This window comes from Anabrus simplex, chromosome 1, assembly GCF_040414725.1.
Source record: "Anabrus simplex isolate iqAnaSimp1 chromosome 1, ASM4041472v1, whole genome shotgun sequence".
NCBI lineage: Eukaryota > Metazoa > Arthropoda > Insecta > Orthoptera > Tettigoniidae > Anabrus > Anabrus simplex.
This window is the reverse complement of record NC_090265.1, coordinates 1,261,604,074-1,261,628,540: the sequence shown is the minus strand read 5'-3', so window position 1 is coordinate 1,261,628,540 and position 24,467 is coordinate 1,261,604,074. Positions and strand designations below refer to the sequence as shown.

The 24,467-nt window shown below is 39.7% G+C and overlaps 1 protein-coding gene across 3 annotated transcripts in view; it reads left to right on the top strand.

Annotated features, from left to right (window-relative positions):
- Positions 1 to 24,467, top strand: part of LOC136858262 (snRNA-activating protein complex subunit 3) — a 118,232-nt gene that overhangs the window by 66,200 nt on the left and 27,565 nt on the right. For 2 of the 3 annotated variants that reach the window (XM_067137664.2, XM_067137666.2), the window contains exon 5: positions 7,284 to 7,391. The exons of the other annotated variant lie outside the window; for it this stretch is intronic. In XM_067137664.2, coding sequence (XP_066993765.1) covers positions 7,284 to 7,391 — 108 coding nt within the window. The remainder of the gene's footprint in view (positions 1 to 7,283; positions 7,392 to 24,467) is intronic. 3 annotated transcript variants of the gene reach the window in all.

Below are 24,467 nucleotides of genomic sequence, written 5' to 3'. Positions count from 1 at the left end.
CTAATAACAGATACATTGAATATTACACATCCTCCGCCTCTGCCACTTTGAACTTGTTCAAAACACAACTATATGACAGTATGCACAGAATAGTTAAGGAGGAGGCAGAGGCACTAGCTTCGTGATGGCACGCCTCAAGATACTGGAATTGCATCTGACATCAGCAACGATGTTCTGAGAAGAAGCCCAAAAGAAAGAGTCCTAAACACAGAATTGGAACATTAAATATCCTGACCCTGACTGGCAGAAGCGAGGAGCTGATAGATATGATGGAAAGGAGGAACCTCTGTATTCTTGGCCTGAGTGAGGCAAAGTGGAAGGGAAGAGGAACAAAAAAGCTAAGAAAAGGATACAAACTACATTGGAATGGAAATAAAACAAGCCAAAAATGGTGTAGGTTTTATATTAAGAGAGGACATTGATGTCATCAGTGAGGTAATATATGTTAATGAAAGAATTATTAAGTTGAACATCTCTCTTAACAAGGGTGTGCTGACAGTAGTCCAGGTGTATGCCCCACAGACTGGCTGTAACGAAGAGGAAAAAGAACAATTCCGAACTGATTTAGAAGAAGCTATAGAAAGAGAGGAAAATATCATAATAATGGGAGATCTAAATGCTCAAGTTGCATCAGACAGGTGTGGATATGAAAATGTACTAGGTCCACATGGTTATGGAGACAGGAACCCAGAAGGAGAAAGTCTTCTAGATCTGTGTGTAAGGAATGGCTTGAGAATAAACAACAGTTGGTTTCAGAAGCAGCTAAGTCATAAACTAACAAGATACAGTTGGAATGGAGATACTAAAACTCTGATAGATTATTTTATATCTGACAATGAAGCAGGAAAGACCATATGTGATGTCAGAGTTATACCAAGTGAAAGCCTGGACAGTGGCCACAGACTTCTCCTCGCAACAATAAAGCACATCGAAATTTATAGACCTCAGAAATACAGGAAACCAAAAATTAAGACATGGGAGCTAAAGAAGACAGAGAAACAAGTTGAATACACAAAAAATGTGACCAATAAATTACCATCAGATGCATTACAAGAAGGCAACATCGAGTGGACTAGATTCAAAGAAAGCATTGTCGGAGCTGCATTAGAAGTTTGTGGTAAATGAAGGGAATAGAAACTCCTTGGTGGAACGATCGGGTGAAGATTGCTGTGAAAGTGAAAAATGAAACCAGGAAAGCCAGAGACAAAGAAATGCAAAAAGGAAGTCAAAGGAATGAATCTAGAGTAAACGAACTGCAGCAGAAATACAGAGATCAGAAGTTACAAGTAAAGAAAATTGTGGCTGAAGAAAAACAGAAAGCTTGGACTGATTTCACAGATAAACTAGAGCAAGACAGCAAAGCTAATTCTAAACTACTTTACCGAACAATACGAAATATAAGAAGAGACAATGAATACATAACAGCAATAGAGGAACCAGATGGTAACATAGTTAGGGAGGAGACAGAAATAAGGAAGATCATGAAATCCTATTTTGATAATTTATACAACAGTACTGGGAAAGACTCCAATGATGTATCTACGCAGGTCAGTTTAAGCTGCAATGATGAGCCTGACCAAGAGAGTCCGCCAACATGGAAGGAAGTAGAGACGGCCCTTAATAGTATGCCCAAAGAAAGATCTACAGGATTTGATGAAGTCAGTGCAGATATGATCAAAGCAACTGATGCAATAGGAATACAGTGGCTTCATAGAGTAATTAATGCAATATGGAAGGATAGGAAAGTCCCAGATGATTGGAAAAAGGGAATAATAATACCTCTCTTCAAAAAAGGAAGCTGGAAGAAATGTAGCAATTATAGAGGGATCACTTTATTGTCACATGGTTTGAAAATATTTGAGAAAATACTTCAAAAAAGGCTAAGGAAAATAATAGAACCACAACTACAGGAAGAACAATATGGATTCAGAGAACACCGATCAACTACCGATCTCATATTTGCACTTAGAATACTGTTAAAAAGCATTGGGAGAAGGGCAAAGACTTAACACTAGTGTTTTTGGATCTCGAAAAAGCATTTGATAGTGTTCCAAGGAAGACTATATGGGAATGTTTGAGAAAGAAGAATGTACCCAAAGGGCTTATCCAGAAAGTTAAAATGCTTTACGAAGACTGCTGCAGTTGCGTACAGGTAGGAAACGGTAATTCTGATTGGTTCCAAACCACTAAAGGAGTGCAACAAGGCAGTACCCTTTCACCATTACTTTTTATCACTGTCATGGATGAAGTCATGAAAGAAATTAAGCAGAAGAACAATATGGACATCAATGCATTTGCATTTGCAGATGATGTAGTAATTTGGGGAAATACAGAGAAGGAAGTCCAAGAGAGGCTGAACACCTGGAATGAACATTTGAAAGCACACGGATTAACAATAAATAAATCGAAAACTATTACTATGTCTGTCAACAGGCAGAAGAAGAAAGGAAAAATAATGCTGGAAGGTACACAACTGGAAACAGTAGACCAATATAAATATCTTGGGTGCATCATTTCAAGTGATAACAGAATACAGCATGAGATTAACAACCGCATTCAAAAATCAGCTCAGTTTTACCATCAAGTTCGGAACCTCCTCTGGAACGAACAAGTTCCCTTAAGATCAAAGCAGATTCTATTCCAATCATACTTCACCCCCATAATAACATATGGCCTAGAAACCTGCACAACAACCCAACAAGTGGACAGCAAACTACAAGCCGCAGAAATGAAGTTCCTACGAACTATGGTACAGAAGACAAAAAGGGACAGGGTAAGGAATGAAAGAATAAGGGAGCAAGCTGGTGTGTACCCATCCCTGAATGAAAAAGTGACAAGGGCCCGTTTGAAATGGTTTGGCCGTCAAACGAATGGACGATGGAAGGACAGCAAAACAATGGCTACACACAGTCGTGGCCGGAAAACGACCGGTAGGAAGACCTAGGAAGAGGTGGCTGGACCAAGTAAAAGAGGACATAGGCACAAAAGGAATCAGCTGGGATGTCGTCTTGAGAGAAGAGTGGTACATGGACAGACAGAAGTGGAGAGTGCTCGTAAACCACACCCGGGCAACTGGAGTGGAAAACTGATGATGATGATCAGCAACTCTTATTAAATTGTCCCTTTCTGGAAACACCTGCTCAATAATGCCCATCTTCCACTGCACAGGTGGCTGGTGATCTTACTTCAGCAGAACAAGAGTGCCCGCTTGAAGATTCGGATGCGACGTGGATCATTTCTTCCTCTGTTGCAGAGTGTGAAGATAATCCGTGGACCATGGATGCCACCAGTGCTGCTGCATCTGCTGAAGGTGTTGCTAGTGTGACAGTCTGTTTGGATGAGACTCGGTCATATCAGGGTCAGGGATGGACATGAGTGGAGCTCCAATTAGAAAGTGACCCGGTGTGAGAATAGAAGGATCACTAGGTTCATCGGATAATGCACACAATGGTCTAAAATTGAGGCACGCTTCAATTTGTGCGAGTAAAGTAACCAACTCTTCGTAGGTTAAAAGTGTTTGACCCACTACCCGACAGAAGTGGAACTTTATCGCTTCCTATATTCCGCCAAAGTGTGGTGAATGTGCCGAAATGAAGTGCCATTGAAATTTTGATGCAGCATGGTTGCTTATTTCTTTGTTGCGTTGAGTTGTTCATCCCTCAGCATTTGCTGAAGTTCCTTGTTAGGCCCAACAAATGTTGTAGCATTATCACCATAGAGCTCTTGAATATCTCCCTCATTAATCCTCCTATCGAAAAAGTGTGCATGTGAAAAAAAGTTTTAGAAATACATTTCTGTTGTATTTCATTTAAGGATATTCTGTGGGAGAGTGAATTCACTGTCTCGGTCTTCCTATTAACCCCCAGTCATTTCTGAGATTTTGATATAGTATGAAACCCAAAAACTACCTTTGGATAGGAGGATTCTAAATATGAAGTTTGGTTGAAATATGTCCGGTAGTTGCTCAGTTTTAAGAAATTAGCACTACATTCATCTGCTTCTGGGCTGTCCGCTAGGATTTAGAGTGAGAGACACTGTTAAGAATATCTCCTGTATTAGTCCTGTCAAATAAGTGTATGTGAGAAAAAAGTTTTAGAAGTAGATTTCCATTAAGGTTTATAGATTTTCATTAAGGTTGGTCGTAGCTATTTTGAGGGAGAGTAAAATCAGTGTTTTGGTGGTCCTGTAAACTCCCAGTCCAGTCAGGGAGTTTGAAATGGTATGAACGCAAAGAACTACTTTTGGATAGGTGGATTAATTATGAAGTTTGGTTGAAATATGTCCAGTAGTTTTTCAGTTATAAGAAACCAGCACTGTGCACACCTATCCATAGGTAATTTTTAGGTTTCACAGGAACAAACAAGGAAGCCTCCATGGCTCAGGCGGCAGCGCGCCGGCCTCTCACCGCTGGATACCGTGGTTCAAATCCCGGTCACTCCAAGTGAGATTTGTGCTGGACAAAGCAGAGGCAGGACAGGTTTTTCTCCGGGTACTCCGGTTTTCCCTGTCATCTTTCATTCCAGCAACACTCTCCATTCACATTTCATTTCATCTATCAGTCATTTATCATTGCCCCAGAGGAGTACAACAGGCTTCGTCAGCCGGCACATTTCCTATCCTCGCTGCTAGGTAGGGGCTTCATTCATTCCATCCCTGACCCGGTCAAATGACTGAAAACAGGCTGTGGATTTTCATTTTCAGAGGAACAAACAACAAACAGAATACTAAAGCTACAATTGTTACAATTTTATTATTATTATTTTTAGAGATTTTATCATAATTAACACTTAATGGGTAAATTTAAAAGAAAATTTTGGACTTTTGCAGGAATTTTACTGAATTGGCCAGGACAGTTTTTCTGCCCTTGAACCTGGGACAATCCCTGTTTTCTGGGGGCGTATGGCAACCCTAAGGGCGTCAATGTGTGAAGATATAGAGATTCTACTTGTCCTTCTGCATTTTCTTTTTTGTCCTTGTCTCCTCTTTCTGTTGCTCCCTCTTCTCACACTACCATATCTACCATATATATGCAAATAATCCATGCATATTTTTTCAAAAATTACCAGCAGAAATTGGGGGTATGAGTATTATTTATATCAAGGTCAGTACAGTGCTCTCGACTGTTATTTATCTGCCCAGTCTCTTGGGCAAATCGGTTCTTCCCCCCCCCAAATGAGAAGCAGCTGGGTACATATCTAGTCTTTTCTGTGGTATCAGTTTAAGTAGTATCACTTGTTCAGAATGGCCAGTGTGAGTTCTCATTATGGGTTGTTTATGGCTATAGAAAAGCTCCACATTATCAAAGATGTGGAGCAATTTGGTAATTGCGGTGAGCGAAGAAAATTTGATGTGGGCAGGAGTTCCATATGTGATTGGAGGAAATATAAAGCTAGTCTGAACAAACAATACCACCAGATATTTTACAAAAGAAAAGTGAAGTACATGCAAATACACATGACTGAAAAGAAACAGTTTGGATATGCCGTTTCTAGTGAAATGTGTCAGTTGAAAGCTATAGCAAAAGCAAGAGAGTTAAAAATTATTAAAAATTATGGTTTGTAAGGCTAGCCGTGGATGGCTCATACAGATTGGTAATGCAGACCAGACAGATCTATTGTACTATTATATTTACGATATTCAACACACCTATACAATTACCAAGATTTTTTTTCTTTCAAAATTTCTCTTCTAAAATTGGGTTGCGGGGATTATTTCATATACAGTATACGGTATTGCTCTTCATGTCCTCCCTTTATGATATGATTTATCACTTGTTTGCATCCTTGTGTTTCATATTTTCATAAAGCTTGCAAGCTTGCAAGCTTGTCAAGCAGATTGTCGCACATTATTTATTTTGTAGAGCAAAACACAGGACAAAATTTCTGTTTGATATGTAATGAACTGTAAAAGGCTTTTGATACAGTAGATAGACAGAAACTTGTTAGAAATCTAGAGGAAATCATCGGTCGTACCTGGCTCACTAGACTAGTTACCAACATACTTGCGGAGAACTTATTCAAATAAGCGACAATCTCTGCACATCAAGATGGATCTGGCAGACAAATGGGGTATTACAGGGGGACCCACTAAGTCCTCTGCTGTTTAACATCTTCAACAGGATGCAATAAAAGAAATTAAGAAGCAAACATGGAAGGTTAACGCGTACATATATGCGGACGACATGGCTATTGAGTCTGAGAGTAAAGAGGAACTACAAGTTGCCATGGACTTAATCGTGGAATGGGCAGAAGATAATAAAATGGACCTTAATGCGAACAAAACAGAATTGGTTGTTTTTAGGAGGGGAGAAAAATTATCTAAAGACGATTATATCCTGTGTAAAGGACAAAAATTACGAATTAGTAATCAATACAAATATCTGGGGATTACAATACAGGTAACAGGAACAACATTCACAATACACCTAAAGGAGAGAATCATCGCAGCTATACGAAGCATTAGTGATATTAAACACCTTCCACAGCTATCTTTGGAGACAGCCGTGGCTCTGTTTAATACGAAAGTTGTTCCAACAACCATATATGGTCTAGAGCTAATATGGGAACACCTCTCAAAAAGACAACTGCAAGAGCTGGAAAGTTTGAAGGCTAGATTCTTGAAGAGAGTTCTATGCGTTTCTAAATATACATTATCAAGGCTAGTATACGTTCTGGCAAAGGAGACGTACTTCATTGAAGACGTAAGACTTAGATTGTTACTCTCACCGACAAGGAGTTGCAGAGAGTTGCCACAAGAACTGCAAGCAAAGAGGGCTATGATATGGGACGAGTTTTACTCAACTGATGCGATGTTAAACAGGGACTGGACGCGTGGTGGATATGACCTGAGGCATACAGTGACCAGGTTTTCCGTACACGGGTTCCACCATAAGGTGTGCAGAACCATGGAATTTCACAAGCCAGGACCGGGTTGCGTATGTGTCTTCTGTGACCAACGATGCGGCATGTACCATGCTATCAAATGTGTCTGTAGAAAAGGAAGCTTGACACAATTGTGTAAATAACTGATCATGTTTTGCAAGCATTGACTGCATATTATCACTATTAGTGATGTACATCTATGTGTATTTAAGTGTATATATCGTGACCATTTGGTTGCATTATTATTATTATTATTATTATTATTATTATTATTATTATTATTATTATTAACTGTAAAATTTTAAGAAAATAAAAAGGAAGTTGCTGTAATACCATCCCTCTTTTTGAGAGACTCCAAACATTGCAGGTAAATATGTGAAAAATGTATTTCTTATTTTACAGGTTACTTCATGAATCAGATACATTGGTTGCAGAAGCTTACCCTCTATATGCCACTCTTGGAGCGAAGAGAACTCGTTACTGTCTTGTGTGCAATTTGTATGCTGCAAGGTAACATGTCTTAATTTTGCATATTTTGTGGTACTTTTTTGGCAAGATTAGGATAGAGTGAGGTGTGCTATGGGTGAGTTATGGTCCAAGACCAACAGTTAGTCATTTGCAGGCAGCACTGTTGTTCATTGGTAGAAGTGCAGTTATTTGACTTGAAGATTGATAGAGCAACTTGATTGTTAATCATACTGTGGCTTTAAAAAAAAGTTATTCATATTGCAGAGCCTCTGATTTCTGTCTGTGACACTCAATGTGTTTTACAATTTCTATGACCCATTAAGAGAATGCATTGTCAGGAAGCTTCATCTCAGAGGACAAAATTACAAGGCTGCACCAACTTTGACAGAGGAAGGCCTCCTATTAAATATGTGGACTTACCTTTGTAGACTTGGACATCTGTTCCATCATGTAGAACAACTTGATTGTTGATTGCTAGGGTTCGGAAGTTTATGGCCAAACTAAGTACAAAATATGAAAGTAAATAGGCCCTAAAATCTAGCCAAATGAGCTAAAAAACAATAAAATATGTATGAATTTTAGGGGTATGTAGCAAGTATTAGAGTATTACTACCATTAAACATCTTAAGTACTAAAATGTGATCAATAATAATACACCAAACACATTTAATATTACAAACTGACAGAGAGCTACAGTACTTTAAAACTTTCAACATTCATTTAGTATCATGTCTTGAGGTGTAGTTATCACTTGGTTTTCCTAAAAAAGTAAGTAAAAAACCAACAAACAAATAAACAAAGTTTTGGTATGCTTTTTGGTATCTGTCAGTGTAAACTAGAAGACACTGCCTAACAGGAAGTTTATTGAGTTAATTATGGAACTTAACCTCTTAATCATCTTCTTCTTCTTCTTCTGCCAGTATTGCACATCACAACCATGTGCATTCTCAGGCTGTCGAAAAGAAGGCTCTGTTTTTTTTCGTACTGTGAAGAGCTTCTTTCTATGTCACATGAAGTTACAGGAGCGTGCTTAGCTGCCTAGTTGTGGGTCGTCTTCATTTAAACCATATTGACTACCCTCTAGAATGGTACTAATTTTGCACATTGTTGTGTATCCCTCACCTGCTCTCAGTACCATACTGAGTTTGTTCTTAATTGTAACTGACACTCAACCTCTTGCTTGTTCTGCCTTGGATACCATGTCCTTTACTGTTCCCCAAATTCTCACATAATTCCAAACCAAGAGTTTCTAGATGAGAGATAGATTTTGACAGATCTCTGAAGTAATATATACTAAATTTTCCCAACAAATCATTGAAAAACAGTTCCAGTGCAATTTTTATTGACATTGCCTCACTACTGCCAAAAGCAGAAACAATTTTTTGCTCGGTTTCATAGTCTTCCCAGTAGTACTCCACTGCGTTATGCCACTTATCCCATTGGGTGAGCACTGGCTGAGGAAGGGGAAGCGAAAGTGTGTGATCTTTGAATTTTGCCACCCTCAGTGGAGACTACGCAAATATTTTCTTAACATTTGATATTAACCAGTCAACATCAGGAAAATTCCACTGTATTTCTTCAGCAACTCTTTGCAACCCGTTAGCAAGACACGTTGCACCATTCCCTGTCTCCAAATTGGGCTAAGCTCAGGGTAGAAGTGCCTAGTAATGTTCGGAAAATAAAGGGCAATACGAAGATCTCTAAATCAATCATACTAAAAGTATATAGACAGGGAAGATGGATACATAGCTACTGAATGATACACGGGTAATCAGGTACAATGGATTTATAATCCCAAAAACATGTATGTAGCTCATACTAATATATATGCAAAATTAAAAAAAAAAAAACATGAAACGACCTAAAAGCGGTCTGTAACGGTGACACGCATCAAGATCACCTAAAATAAACACACATGTAATTACACTGTTGAAGATGAAGTGGTTGGAATTCAACCTTGGCTCTCGCAGGCTTGTTTGTATTGCTAGATCGCGATTTGGTTTTGCGTGATCCCGCGTACAGTTACTGCATTAATTCACAACTGAAATATACTTGGTGAGAAATTCGTGTATCTGCCACTTTGGCATTTCTCCCCACGTGGCTCGGGCAAATCAGCTGTAAGGGACAACAAGCAAGTAACTGGGTGAGGGAGCGGTATTCCAGGAATCTAGCGGTCACCCTAGGAGAGTACTTTCTCTTTCTAATGGGCTTACAGTACAATAAGTTGTGACAAACTGTCTGGCTCTCTAGGAACTAACAAAATAAACCAAGTCTGGCCACGGCCGACTTCTTCTATTCTTTCACATAATATCACAGCCCAGAGCATAATCGTGCTCATTCATAGGCTGGCACTTTAACGAATTCAACTTTCCGTTCCCAGGCAAATATAACAGCTTCACGCCTATGTAACACACATTTAGGCCAAACAATATCTCATGGCCTTACAAGCCTCGCATATGACTCATCATTGGTTCGACGCCCTAGCACTCCTTATACCTGCCTGCCCTGAATATTGAAGATTTTACTCTAATGCCAACGACGTATGGAAACTTGTTGCACTGTCAGCTGATATTGCACATGCATCATGCCAAAAAAAAATATAACCTACTCTATTTATATACATAATCTGTCCTCAAATATGCAACGCTGAAAGGCGTGTAGCCTACTACCATGGCTAAGATTCTATCAAACTCTAGCAAAAAAAAAAACAAAAAAAAAAACCAACAGCAACATGGGAATAAAAGTTCACTAAAATCACAAACAAACAAAAATACATATATAGCTAAATAGTCCTGCATTTTGTCCTTCATCCCATCTATTTAAAATATATACATAGGTGCCTCTGGGCTTGATCATGCAATTTCAGCCCTGAACTATATTTACATTAATGAAAATAAAACAAAGGAAAGGCCTCTGTGGCTTACATTAACTCAGTTTACAACTGATAAATATTCCCGATAACTATTATACAATTCCTACGTTTGCATGCTAAAAAGACAAAGGAAACTTAACTTTCACAGCTTACTGCCATCAGCGATGAATCACATGACCACTATGTCATGTTAAGTTAGCCGCACATCACTGCCCAGAATAGGGGCTGAACAGTCTTCATCTCGACTCCCGGAGATCCCATTGATATCATCTTCTTGAGGTTGGAGCTGCCTGGAATGATGCTGAAATATCTGGATATCAACTGGACTGCTTAGCGTGCACGTGCACTAGAAATCGACCTAAATGATAGACTGTACTTTGCTTAGTCAACGTGCAAATGTTAGTCTGATTTGCACGTCATTTAATTAAGGGTGTATTTCCTGGTCAACGTCAGTCCTTCACAGCGGTATTTTAGATACGGAACGCACACGTTAAATCGTGACTCCATTGCCATAAGACCTATCTGTGTTGGCGTGACGTAAAGCACTAGGAAAATAAAAAGTGACTCATGAACGCGAATCGAAAGTTTACATTGCTAGATCGCAATTTCATTTTGCATGAACACGCGCACCTTTACTGCATTAATTCACAACTGAAATATATGAAATATACTTAGTGAGAAATTTGTGTATCTGCCATTGCCACACTTGGCTTAATTTGACATTATATAAGTCAACAGAGAACTCACGGTCTCTTACTACATTCAGTCCCATAGTTATAATAATAATAACAAAATCTGTATGCATGACATTCAGCTAAATTCACCACAAAAATAAAACACCAGAACAGAAAATATTTATCAAGTCCATGTGACCGACGATTATCTCAGTTCATACAGCGACTGCTGTATACCCATAGCATGAAACCGACCGAACAGAGATGAATGAGAGCGCTTCCACCCCCACGCTGGTTTAAATAACCTTCCACTGAGACCGTTGGGCTCTGTTCGTCCCAAGGACACTTTAGCCTCTGGCTACTAACGGCTGTTAGAGACTCAACAAACTTTTATTTCAAAGCGCAGAAAATTTAATTTATCACAAGTACCGACTATTATTCATTCAGAGTGCTTGTAAATTTATTCTATACTTTATGATGTATTTAGACCTGTGTAGTTAAGCTCAGTAGCAGAGATATCAATTTAATTTCAAACGATCCAGTCTTGGAATAGCGAAGTTGGCTAGCCTGGAGTAGTTGTTGATTGGTTCCCAAGGTTTGAATTACCGCGCCTTCAGCTTGAAGTCGTTGGGTTTGAAATCTAGTGTGGGGTCTACACAACGAGATACACAACCAACGGCCCGATTCTAACTTGAAATGTACGTTCGTACTGGTTGTATCTGGGGTCCATCGTGCCTATGCCACTGCCTTCCGTACCTTGGTGTTGAGCTATTTACTGCTATATTTAATACAATTATGCTGCAGTGTTACAATTAATATATTGAGGCATATCGTGATGTGGCTCATCCTTCTCCTAGCCAGAGATAAAAGTATGTGAAAAAGTATTTTTTTAAAGTATACCGCCAATTATCATCTTCTAACACTGTCTCTCAATGTCCTTATTTTCTCCTCTATCGACACATAGTTGCTGGGCTGCTTTCAGGCGCTCATTTTCCTTCCTTGCCTGGTGATAAATGTCAAGTAAGGCTTGGAACTTTCTGTGGTTACTGTCACATGCAGTGCATTCTTCTCCACTAGGCTGGACTGGCTCTTCATTGCAGATCATATTTACACTCTCAGCAGCTTCCTCTTCTCCTTCTTCTTCCGGAATCACGGGTTCCTTGTCTGGATCTTCTTCTTTATCCATATATAATCATCTTCTACGTTCTCATTTACATCATCCATTTCTTCATCAGCTGGGATATCATCAATAGGAATTTGACCTGGTGGATAGTAGGGCTTTAGGTTAGCGGCATTAAAAGCCTTCTCCACCGAACCGTCCATGCTTCTGACCTGGTCTAATTTCATCTCTTCTCTGCTATTTTCTGTCCAAAAAATTATATTATTGCTTCCCATATCAATTAGAGCGTTATATTCACTCAGAAAATCCGCCCCTAAAATCAGGTTGTATTCCATTTTCTGTAGGATAATGCAAAGAGGTGACATGACAGAACTACCGATTTCAACGTCTAGTAAAGCTTGCTCCTTGCATATTGTTGTTCTGTCAGGTATTATTCCTCGTACCCTCAGCCTTGCGATCGGAATAATCGGGATGTGGATTTGTGACTTTAATTCAGTAATTAATGCTTGTGACACCTCATTAATGGTCGCACGTGTATCAGTCAATGTCCTCACACGAAGGTCTCCTATTCTGGTATAAATAATTGGTAATCGCTTCATTGATTTTGAATTTAATGTCGCATCTTCTATTAAATCCTCAGGTTGGATAACCCAGCTGTCTACCAATACCACGATCCAATTTTCCACATTTTCCTTCCAGGTCAAATTCAGCCTATCTCCTTTCTCTAGTTTTTTTTTTTTTTTTTTTTTTTTTTTTTACACGCACCCCCTCTTGCATCGTACTGAGGAACGTTAGGTTTCAGTCCCAAGCATTGCTGTCTCTGCCGATAGTTCCTGTATTGGTCACTTTCAGCACCATGACATTTCTCCTCACTCTGGCCCTGGATTGCTTCCTTCTATCTGGCTTCCTCCTGTCTCTTATCTGGGGGGGTGTTCTTCCATATACCGTCGGGACTCGTTATTTCTTTGCTCATAGTTATAGCAAAAGTTATCCCCATTTCTTCTGTTCCTAGCTTCTCTCTCCTCCCAGCAATAATACGGTCATCTCTGACCCACAAAATTACCATACCTATAGTGGTAAGTTCTCCCATTATGACCTGTTGGGTAGTTCCTTTCTCTTTGGTTTCCTTAGCTCCAATCATAGCTAGCTCCTCGCTTGATGTCTGCTCTATTACCTGGTCTCCAATTTCCGCTTTGTGGTTCCCTCTCTTCTCCTTTCTCCTTGCGAGTCAAGGTCTGCGTGCTCGAGTTTTGACGCTCACTACTTTTTCTAACTTTTGGCGGTGGGCTGCTGTCTTCAGATACATCTAATGTATGCACGGCCTCAGTGTGTCTTACTCTCGGATGGCTCTGGTTCGAGGTCTGATCGAGTTGCCTGAGCGTCATCTCGGCTTCAGCAGCAGTTTTAACATTGGCAGCAATCAAGGTCGTCTGTACCTCTATAGGTAGCTGCCTCGATATCGCCGCAGAGATCTCGCTCTCACACGGCAGTACGTCAAGATCTCTGAACTTTATCATTTGTGACACAAAGAATGGAGAGAATTTGGTAGGCAATGTCGCAGGATATTTACATGAATACAATTCCATGCGTAACCCTTGCTGCACAGTTACATCCCAAATTTTTTTTAGAAACGCGACCTTAAATTCTTCATAGGTACTGAATGTGTAGCGAAATGCCATCATCCACTCTAAAGCTGCATCTCCCTAAAAATTTTTCAATGGTCCTGAGTCTTTGCTCTGGTGAAATCCTAAAATCTTGGATGTAGTCTTCCATTTCTCGTAGAAAATTGCGGGGCGTCCTGTCATCCATGCCTGTGAATTTCCTAGGCTGGTCCTTTGCTGTGCGCACAATATTATATACAGGGACTCCTCCTCCTGTCATATTAGGAGTTGAACTGCGTTCCTCTGGATGTTGCAAATACAAGCTTTCACTGATCATAGCGGGTTCACTCGTTTGGCTATGTTCCCCGTTCGATTCTCGTTCTCCGTCTAAACTCTGCTGCTGTATAGAACATCTGAGTTTACTAAACTCCCTGTTTGTCCTAGGTCTAGTAACTCCCTTTTATCCCTCATGTGTTCCAGTTCCTTTTCTACCAAACTTCGTCTTGTTCTTCTGGCTCACCCCTGCCCACGCTACAGTACTAGCTCCAATTTCTTGGTTGTTGATTTTAGTCGCTTCTCAGTCTGATAAAATCGTCCTTTGGATTTCTCTTCACTTGTCTGCTATCTCCTCAGCTACTTCTTGTCTGATCTGACATTCCATTTCTTTCATTTTGTCCTGAGTTTCCCGTTGTTTTCTGTCCATCTCGCCCTCTAATTTTTCTTCAGTTTGCTTCTGAGTGCTAGCAATCTGGTCGCTTAATTCATTAGCTATGTTCTTGAAACTTATCTCCGTGTCCTTACTAAGCTTATCGATCGCTCTCTGGATCTTTACAATTTATGTATGCCACGAACCTACTACGCTGGCGTAGCAGGGCGAGAGGTGATACTCCCATATGGCGCGTCCCAGGTGGCGGGTAGTGGGGTCCTAACCGGCTTGCTGGCAGACTTGAGGGAAATAAAATACCTCTCGCGGACCAAACACACTACCCCCTGTGGGTGGTGGATGCACTTGTAGAATACACCTGCGGTATCCCCTGCCTGTCATAAGAGGCGACTACAAGGGGCGACCAAGGGATGATTGAATTAGAACCATGAAACTACTCTTGATTCGTACCATCATGCGGGACATGGGTTGCCTGTACTTGCGAGTAGTACCACTAAATTAGTATGAAATAGGTTTATGATTAGTAGCAGTAAAGAGGCTGGCCTGGGGGTTTCCAGTACCCGTGCGTCGTACCCATGTGAGCAACACCGCGGGTCTGGGCGTAGCCTGTGAGTTGTACCGCTATATGAGCGGCACCGTGGGTCTGCGTTTCCTGTGATTAGTACCCACTATGTGAGGAACACCACGGGAATACCGGCGCCCGTGGTTAGTACACCTAGGTGGGGAACCTTATCGGTTTGCGTTGGCTCTGAGTGGTGCCATTGTGTGAGAAACACCATAGGTCTGCGTTCCCTGTACGAAGTGCAATCCTTGTGAGTAGTACCATCTTGTGTGGAACACCGTGAGTCTTCGCTACTTTTGATTAGTACCCCAACATGACAAATGCCATGGTTCTACTTTACTCGCGACATGTACCATTCTGTGGGGCCTTAGACATGGATTTTGCACCCCTTTAGACATCAAGCATCATTGTGCTTTATAAGTGGTCCCTTGGTCAGTAATAATATTATTTACGATCTTTTTTTGAGTCTGATCCACTGGTTTTTGTTTGTTTGTTTGGTTTTTGTTGAGTTCATGTCCATCCATTCATTCTTTGTGACATTTAAAAAAAAATTTGGTCAGTGGATGAATTTGAACTTTTTGTTATTTCATTTCGTACCATTAGGGGCCGATGACCTCAATGTTAGGCGCCTTTAAACAACAGGCATCATCATCATCATCATCATCATCATCATCATCAATTTCTGTATGGGCTTCGTTGAGACTGGCTACTACTTCATTTAAATGTTTCTCTGTACTCTCCGTTACTTTGCTCTTTTAACTTCTCAACAGTGTCCTTAAGAGTTTCTACTTGTACTTGTGTTTTATTCTCAACTTCTCCCATTCGCTTCTCTAAACGTTCCATACCATCCTTGCAACACTGTTGTACTGTTTCTATTTTTGTCTCTAACTCCTCTACGATCTTATTTACGCGTTCACTTAGTACTTCAGTTTTCTTCGCGGCCTGCTTAAATTGCGTATTCATCTCGATCATAAGTTTGTCCATGCACTCCTGCTCGCGTCTTTCTGTCTCCTCCGCTGCTAAGTCCATTTTTGCCATAATGCTGATATATAAAATATATGACTGTGCGGTCTGCTTTTCATTGCTAATGGCTTATTTATATAGCTACAAATTTCCATGTTTCATAATTTTAACTGTCCAGCTTCTATAAATTTACGTTACAACACCAATCTATGGCTCAATAACTCACCATTTGGAAACTGCCTATTGAGCTAAATCCATGTTTTTGTAAAGTCGCGACAACATTATCTCAAAACGCTCTTATCTGACAATTTTGAAAAATCTTTAATAATTATAGCCCCAAATTTTATTACCAAAATATCTAAGATTCCTACTTCTTGGGCTCACAGCTATGTGTTAGACAATAACACTAACCATATTTACATCACATCTCCGACTTGAGTTTAATATATTCCGAGACAATGGTTTATACACCCCTAACCTTTGATATACTGTAGGTGTAACTATTGCTATTAATAACATAATCTAAACAAACAAATATCTAATTTACTGGCTATCCAGATTTACTGTACAGAACAAATTTTAGGCTGTGTCCATATCGATTCATATCTGATGGATATATCATTGTTTCTTTTTACCTCATATGTGAGAAATCATTTTATTGTTCTCGAACTCTAATGGAGTCACTTAATTTGACACGCCTTAATTATCGGCTACATAGTTCTAATTCAGTACCTAACTACAATCGAAATTTACATTACTGCCGATTTATACCCAACGTGGCGTATTTAGATTTACTGATCTCTTCTAAATACTCGATTTCAACAGAAATCTTGCCCTTTCACATATGCATACCAACACGTGGTATCGAACACAAGACTTCTAGACATAACATCGTCTAACACGTTAGGTTGCCATGTTTATTACTCTGTCTGACCATCACACAAGGAAACAGACTCCAGGTTCGAAGTTACCTATACCTACTTCAAAATTTAAAATGCCTGGCATATTGTAAACAAAACAACTGCAACAGCCTGACACCTGGGTACCACAATGGTCATTCCCAGACTTCAAACCAAAATCCTAACACATACCTACTTTAAAATATGCCTTCGGTTGTGGCTACATCTCTGTATTCACTACTGTGGACATAAATTGTGCCAAACAATATCAAAACTGTCCGTAGTTGTGGCGCCAAATCTATGCACCATTTGCTGTCTCCAAATTGGGCTAAGCTCAGGGTAGAAGTGCGTGGTAATGTTTGGAAAATAAAGGGCAATACAAAGATCTCTAAATCAATCATACTAAAAGTATATAGAGAGGAAAGATGGATACATAGATACTGAATGATACACGGGTAATCGGGTACAATGGATTTATTATTCCAAAAACATGTATATAGCTCATACTAATATATGAGCAAAATTTAAATAAAAAATGTGAAATGACCTAAAAGCATTATGTAACGGTGATACAAACCCAAATAATTACACAAATCAAAGAATAATCGAACAAAGAACCACGGGTACATCCCGCAAATTAAATCATAAATACATTACGTTTACTGTGGAAATTTGGATTCGCGCTGCATTCGCGTATGGAGTATACTGATCTGTTAAGTTTCTCTGTCAATAGCCCTAAGGCGCGATATGATACCGTCTTTGTGAGTGCACATGTAATAATCGGTATAACTAGTTATTGGTTTGATTACACATTATTTAAGGTCCGAAAATTTGGATACACAAGATATCAACAGTAGTTCAAGGCTGTCCCTCACAACTCTCCATATTACACAGATTCTATTAATGGGTGCGATCCCATTGCAAACGGATCAGGATTGGAACCTGAACTTCCCTCATTTTAGCCCTGTGGGCTGATAATCCCCTTATGCTACACAAAGACAATATGACAACACACATATGAAAGAGCAAAATTGTAAAAAACACAGGACCCAAACTATATACAATTCAAACACACGCATGAAGATCACTTGTAATAAACACACATGTAATTACACTGTCGAAGATGAAGTGATTGAATTTCAACCTCGGCTCTCGCAGGCTCGTGTCTTTACAAAACACCACTTTGACATTTCTCCCCACGTGGCTCGGGCAAATCAGCTGTAAGGGACTACAAGCGAGTAACTGGGCGAGGGAGCGGTATTCCAGGAATCTAGCGGTCACCCTCGGAGAGTACTTTCTGTTTCTAACGGGCTCACAGTACAATAAGCTGTGACAAACTGCCTGGCTCTCTGGGAACTAACAAAATAAACAGAGTCGGGCCACGGCCGGCTTCTTCTATTCTTTCACATAATGTCACAGCCCAGAGCATAATTCTGCTCTTTCATAGCTGGCTCTTTAACAAATTCAACTTTCTGTTCCCAGGTAAATATAACGGCTTCACGCCTATGTAACACACATTTAGCCCAAATAATATCTCATGGCATTATAAGCCTCGCATGTGACTCATCATTGGTTCGATGCCCTAGCATTTCTTATACCTGCCTGCCTGCCCTGAATATTGGAGATTTTACTCTAATGCCAACGATGAATGGAACCTTGTTACACCATATTTACAGCTGAAATTGCACATGAAAAAAAAAAAGCAAACCCTGCTCTATTTATATACATAATCTGTCCTCAAATATGCAACGCTGAAAGGCACGTAGCCTACTACCATTGCTAAGATTCTATCATACATCTATAAAAGTTCACTAAAATCACAAAAACAAAAAAATACGTATCTAGCTAAATAGTCCTGCATTTTGCCCTTCATCCCATCTATTTAAAATATATACATAGGTGCCTCTGGGCTCAATCATGCAATTTCAGCCCCCCTGAACTATTTTTACATTAATAAAAATAAAACAAAGCAAAGGCCTCTGTGGCTTACGTTAACTCAGTTTACAACTGATAAACATTCCCAATAACTATTGTACAATTCCTACGTTTGCATGTTAAAAAGACAAAGGAAACTTAACTTTCACAGCTTACTGCTATCAGTGACGAATCACATGACCACTACGTCATGTTAAGTTAGCCGCACATCACTGCACAGAATATGGGCTGAACAGTCTGCATCTCGACTCCCGGAGATCCCATTGATATCGTCTTCTTGTGGTTGGAGCCGCCTGGAATGATGCTGAAATATCCGGATATCAACTGGACAGCTTAGTGTGCACTTGCACTAGAAATCAACCTAATTGATACTTTGTACTTTGCTTCAGTCAACGTGCAAATGTTAGTCTGATTTGTACGTCATTTAATTAAGGGTGTATTTCCCGGTCAACTTCAGTCCTTCACAGCGGTATTTGTAGATACGGAATGCACACATTAAATTGTGACTCCGTTGCCATAAGACCTATCTGCGTCGGTGTGACGTAAAGCCACTTGCAAAAAAAGAAAAAAAAGAAAGGAAATCGTGACTCGTGAACGCGGATTGAGAGTTTGCGTTGCTAGATCGTGATTTGGTTTTGCGTGAGTATGTGCACAGTTACTGCATTAATTCACAACTGAAATATACTTAGTGAGAAATTCATGTATCTGCCATTGCCGCACTTGGCTTATTTTGACATTATATAAGTCAACAGAGAACTCATGGTCTCTTATTACATTCCGTCTCATACGTATAATAATAATAATAATAATAATAATAATAATAATAATAATAATAATAATAATAATAATAACATCTGGATGCACAGCGTTAAGCTAAATTCAACACAAAAATAAAAAACCGGCACAAAGAAAATGTTTATCAAGTCCATGCGATCGACGATTATCTCAGTTCATACAGCGACTGCCGTACCCATAGCATGAAACAGACCGAGCAGAGATGAATGAGAGCGCTTCCACCCCCAGGCTGGTTTAAATAACCTTCCACTGAGACCGTTGGGCTCTGTTCGTCCCAAGGACACTTTATCTCTGGCTTCTAACGGCTGTTAGAGACTCAACAAACTTTTATTTCAAACCGCAGAAAATTTAATTTATCACAAGTACTGACTATTATTAATTCAAAGTGTTTGTTAATTTATTCTATACTTTGATGTATTTAGACCTGTGGAGTTAAGCTCGGTAGCAGAGATATCAGTTTAATTTCAAATGATACCAGTCTTGAAATAGCAAAGTTGGCCTTTTATCACTAAAATGATCAAAATAGGACCAAAACAATAAAAATGGCCAAAATATGCATTTATATATGACATCAAATTGCTTTAAACAGGGTCAGTGACCCATCATTCTCACTTATTTTCCAGATTTCAGGTAAAATGAGCTCAGGAAAGAAATATGACTTTTGCTTAACTTCTGAACCTCATTGATTATACTGTGGCATATGGACAAATAGCCATGGTCCTTGAAGAAGGCTACTGGTTTTATTTGTATTTCTTGTATTAAAGCATTTAATGAAAGTTGACTTACTATTGATAGCCTAACATCACAAGCAGTGTCCGACTCGTTGGCTGAACGGTCAGCGTACTGGCCTTCGGTTCAGAGGGTCCCGGGTTCGATTCCCGTCCCGGTCGGGGATTTTAACCTTAGTTAGTTAATTCCAATGGCACGGGGGCTGGGTGTATGTGTTGTCTTCATCATTTCATCCTCATCACGACGCGCATGTCGCCTACGGGAGTCAAATAGAAAGACCTGCACCTGGCGAGCCGAACCCATCCTGGGATATCCCGGCACTAAAAGCCATACGACATTTCATTTCATCACAAGCAGTTTCTTATGACGTCTTCTTTGCTTAGCCTTGGTCACCTCAATCACAGGTACGGTCTTATATTTAAATATCCACACTTGATTTTGAGTTTTGGTTGGGACTTCATAATAAGTTTAAACATTTTTTTTTTTTTTTACAATTTGCTTTACGTTGCACCGACACAAATAGTTTTTATGGCAGCGACAGAGTAGGAAATGTATAGGAGTGGGAAGGAAGAGGCTGTGGCCTTAATTAAGGTACACAACCAGCATTTGCCTGGTGTGAAAATGGGAAACCACGGAAAAACATCTTCAGGGCTGTCGACAGTAGGGTTTGGGCCCACTATTTCCCGAATTCAAGCTGACAGCTACATGACCCAAACCTCGCAGCCACTCGCTCGGTTTTCTAATAATTAACTTACATCTCATCACCTGCGAGGCTGCTCTGTAGGCCTACTTGGAGAGAGATTTTAGTTGCAAATTCTTAAGCATTAAGTCTTTCAATATCACCCCATGTCATATAACTTATGCTATTTGGGAAAGAAAGGGAAAGAAATTGTGGCATCCAGAGCAGAGATGGGAATTTTAGGCACAAATAGGTCAGAATGCAAACGTATTTAACCAAGGTGCAAGTTTCTTCTACCCACACAATAGTTCTGTAGTGAGATTTGCATAAATTTTAGCGAACTGAGCTAGCAGAACCCCTAAAATTTATGCAGCTGTAGAGCGGCTAGATTACATTTGCGCCTTGTTCAAATACGTATGCAGTATCAAAGTGTGGTTGTCTGACGAAGATCGTCTCTACCCAGCTTAAGAGCCATTTCCTCTCTTTACTGCTGAACAGTCAAATTTTCTCCCATTTTTGATGGCACAAAATATATCTAGCCAATAAATTCTGTGTGCTATAAAGCTTACCTGTTGACCAGTTGCAAACATTTTCAGTCCCATCTCATATTAACAGAATATATCCATTATTGACAGACACTGTCTTCTGTTTGTACCCATTGTTGATGTGTAAGCTGTCATTTTTCACTTTGCTGGTAACGTAATGAGTTATTTTTCTTTTGATTTATGATATTTGAAGCCATTTCTTTTCAGGTTTGACTCAGTTAATTTATAACTGTTTGGTTCTTCATTCTGTCGAAAGTAATTTATAAATAAATGTATAAACTACCTGAAAAAAACTCCAACATATGATCACAAAATTATACCTGAAAAAGCAGCAGTGTAATTAAAGTAGAATGACGTTAGGTTCTTGAAAGATCATAATCAGATTCTGTCAAATCACACTCAGAAGTATTTATAAATGTATAAACAAAGCAAAAGCGAAGTAATCTCCTTACAGCCCATGAAGGCCCTTGGAGGGGTAGAAGGTAAAGGCTTCCATTATCCGTAACCTCGGCACTTATTGGGGTAGAACGGTTAGCTCTATGCCCGGCCGCATTTGCCCCCAGAAATTAACCTGGTACTCATTTTTGGTGTAGGCTGAGTGAACGTCGGGGCCATGTGCACCTCCGGAAATGGAAAAGCTCGTTTCTTAAATTTTACGACTTCCTGACGGGGATTCGAACCCACGTCCTTCTGGGCGGACCAAGCACGCCTTTACCGCCTCGGCCAGGCAGCTCCTATAAATGTATAAACATTTATGTTTAAATTCTGTTTAAGTCCTTCTTCAGTCTGTCAAAATTAATTTATGAATAAACTACCTGATAAAAAACCTGTTGGAGGATTTCATTAAAATAAGTTCCAAATTTCAAGTAATTTTAAGGAGGCAGTGATTGACAAATGACACGGATAAGTAGTGTGTGTACATTATAGATAGTAATTATGAGTATATAATCCACTAACAGAAGAAAAAGAAGTTTCGACAAAAATGACTGGAACTTATATACCTTATAAGTTTTCTTATGTAATACTTTTCGATAGGACCAGTAACATAGGTATTTGAAAAATTAAAGTTTAGGCACCTTCTCCTAAACTACTATTTCATCCATTGAGAATAAAAATTATTTATAGCATAGACCGTAGTACCTTATTCCCAGGCTTTACACATTGATTTTAATTAAATTCTGTTCACCCATTTCCTTGTGGTTTCGGCGTTGATATGGACTTGACAACAAAAATCGAAATTCATCAATATCTCCGTTATCATAGCCAGTACGGTGAAAATATATAAGACATAAATGATCGGAAATTTAATTCTATATAAAGTTTAGTATTTATCGATAGGACCACTAATACCGTTCTAAATATTTGAGAATTAAATTTTAGGTCTTCGCCTAACCTACCATTTCATTCAGCGTGAATAAAATTATTTATAGCCTAGATTGTAGTGGCTCATTCTCCGACTTTACATGCCGATTTTCATTAAATTCTCTTCAGCCATTTTCTCGTGATACCCGTACAGACAGACAGACAGACAGACAGACAGACAGACAGACAGACAGACAGACAGAGATGATGTCTTCTAGTTTAGGAGGATGCCATATTTGAATAGATCTCCACACCAGAAGTGACAAAACAACAAAATAAGCAAACATGGCACCACCAAAGAATGTAACTGTTAGTCAAGGAGAAGCAAAGTTCAAAGTATGCGAACAAGATTTTGTTCCACAAAGAATATGTAAGTTGAAAGCAAGGGAAGTATGACATCTTGAGTAAAAGCAACTGCAATCTATCGTGGTTCTGCAACAGTTGTAAAAATGAAGTTCAGAGAATGAAGCATCAAGAAGACATAATTAAACTAATGTTAAAAATAGAAGAGCTTACCTTAAATCAATAATGCAGTAGTAAGGGAAGTCAGCAGGACTCGATGACCTTCGAATGGAACAAATTAAGAACTTTGGTCCTACTGCGAAGTGCTGGTTGGTAGAACTCATGAACAACTGCGTTCAGTCTTCCTTGATACCTAAAATATGGAGGAAGGCTAGGGTCATAGCCATTCTAAAACTAGGCCAAGATAAAAATGACCCTAGGAGCTACAGACCAATCTCCTTATTGTGCCATCTTTTTAAGATTCTGGAGAGACTAATCCTCAAATTGGTTGACTGATAAAATCGAGCCACTTCTGATTCCACAGCAAGCTGGTTTCAGGAGAGGAAAAAGCTGCACATCGCAGGTGTTGAAATTAAGTCAACACATAGAAGATGGTTTTGAAAGCTGGAAAATCACAGGAGGTGCATTTATAGATCTCTCGGCAGCATATGATACTGTTAATCACCGAATTCTCCTAGGAAAGGTATATAGCATGACAAAGGACTTTCATCTGACTTGTGCCATTAGAAATCTACTTCAAAATCGAAGTTTCTTCGTTGAGTTCCAGGGAAAAAGAAGCAGGTGGAGGATACAGAAGAACGGACTACCTCAGGGAAGCGTTTTGGCATCAATGCTTTTCAATATGTACACAAATGATCAGCCTTTTCCTGCCGGGACGAATAGTTTCATCTATGCTGATGATTGTGTCATCACTTCTCAGGGGGATAACTTCGAGGTGATTGAACAGACATTGTCCAAAGCTCTAGACACTCTTGCTGGCTATTACAAGAAGAATCAACTAACACCAAACGCAACTAAGACGCAAACCAGTGTTTTCCATCTAAACAACAGAGAAGCTTCCCGAACTCTGAAGGTCACTTGGCAAGGCATAGCATTACAACACAATCCTACCCTGAAGTACCTCGGAGTCACTCTGGATCGTGCCTTAACCTACAGAAAACATTGTTTGAACATCAAGCAGAAAGTGGCTGCTGGAAACAATGTGTGGAAGCTAACTGGAACATCTTGGGGAGCACATCTAGACACAGTGAGGACACCTGCCCTTTCGCTCTGCTATTCCGCAGCTGAATACGCATGCCCGGTGTGGTACAAATCTTGCCATGCCAAAGCAGTTGATGTAGCACTCAACGAAACCTGCCACATTATTACTGGATGTTTGAGACCTACACCTTTGGAAAAAGTGTATTGCCTTGCAG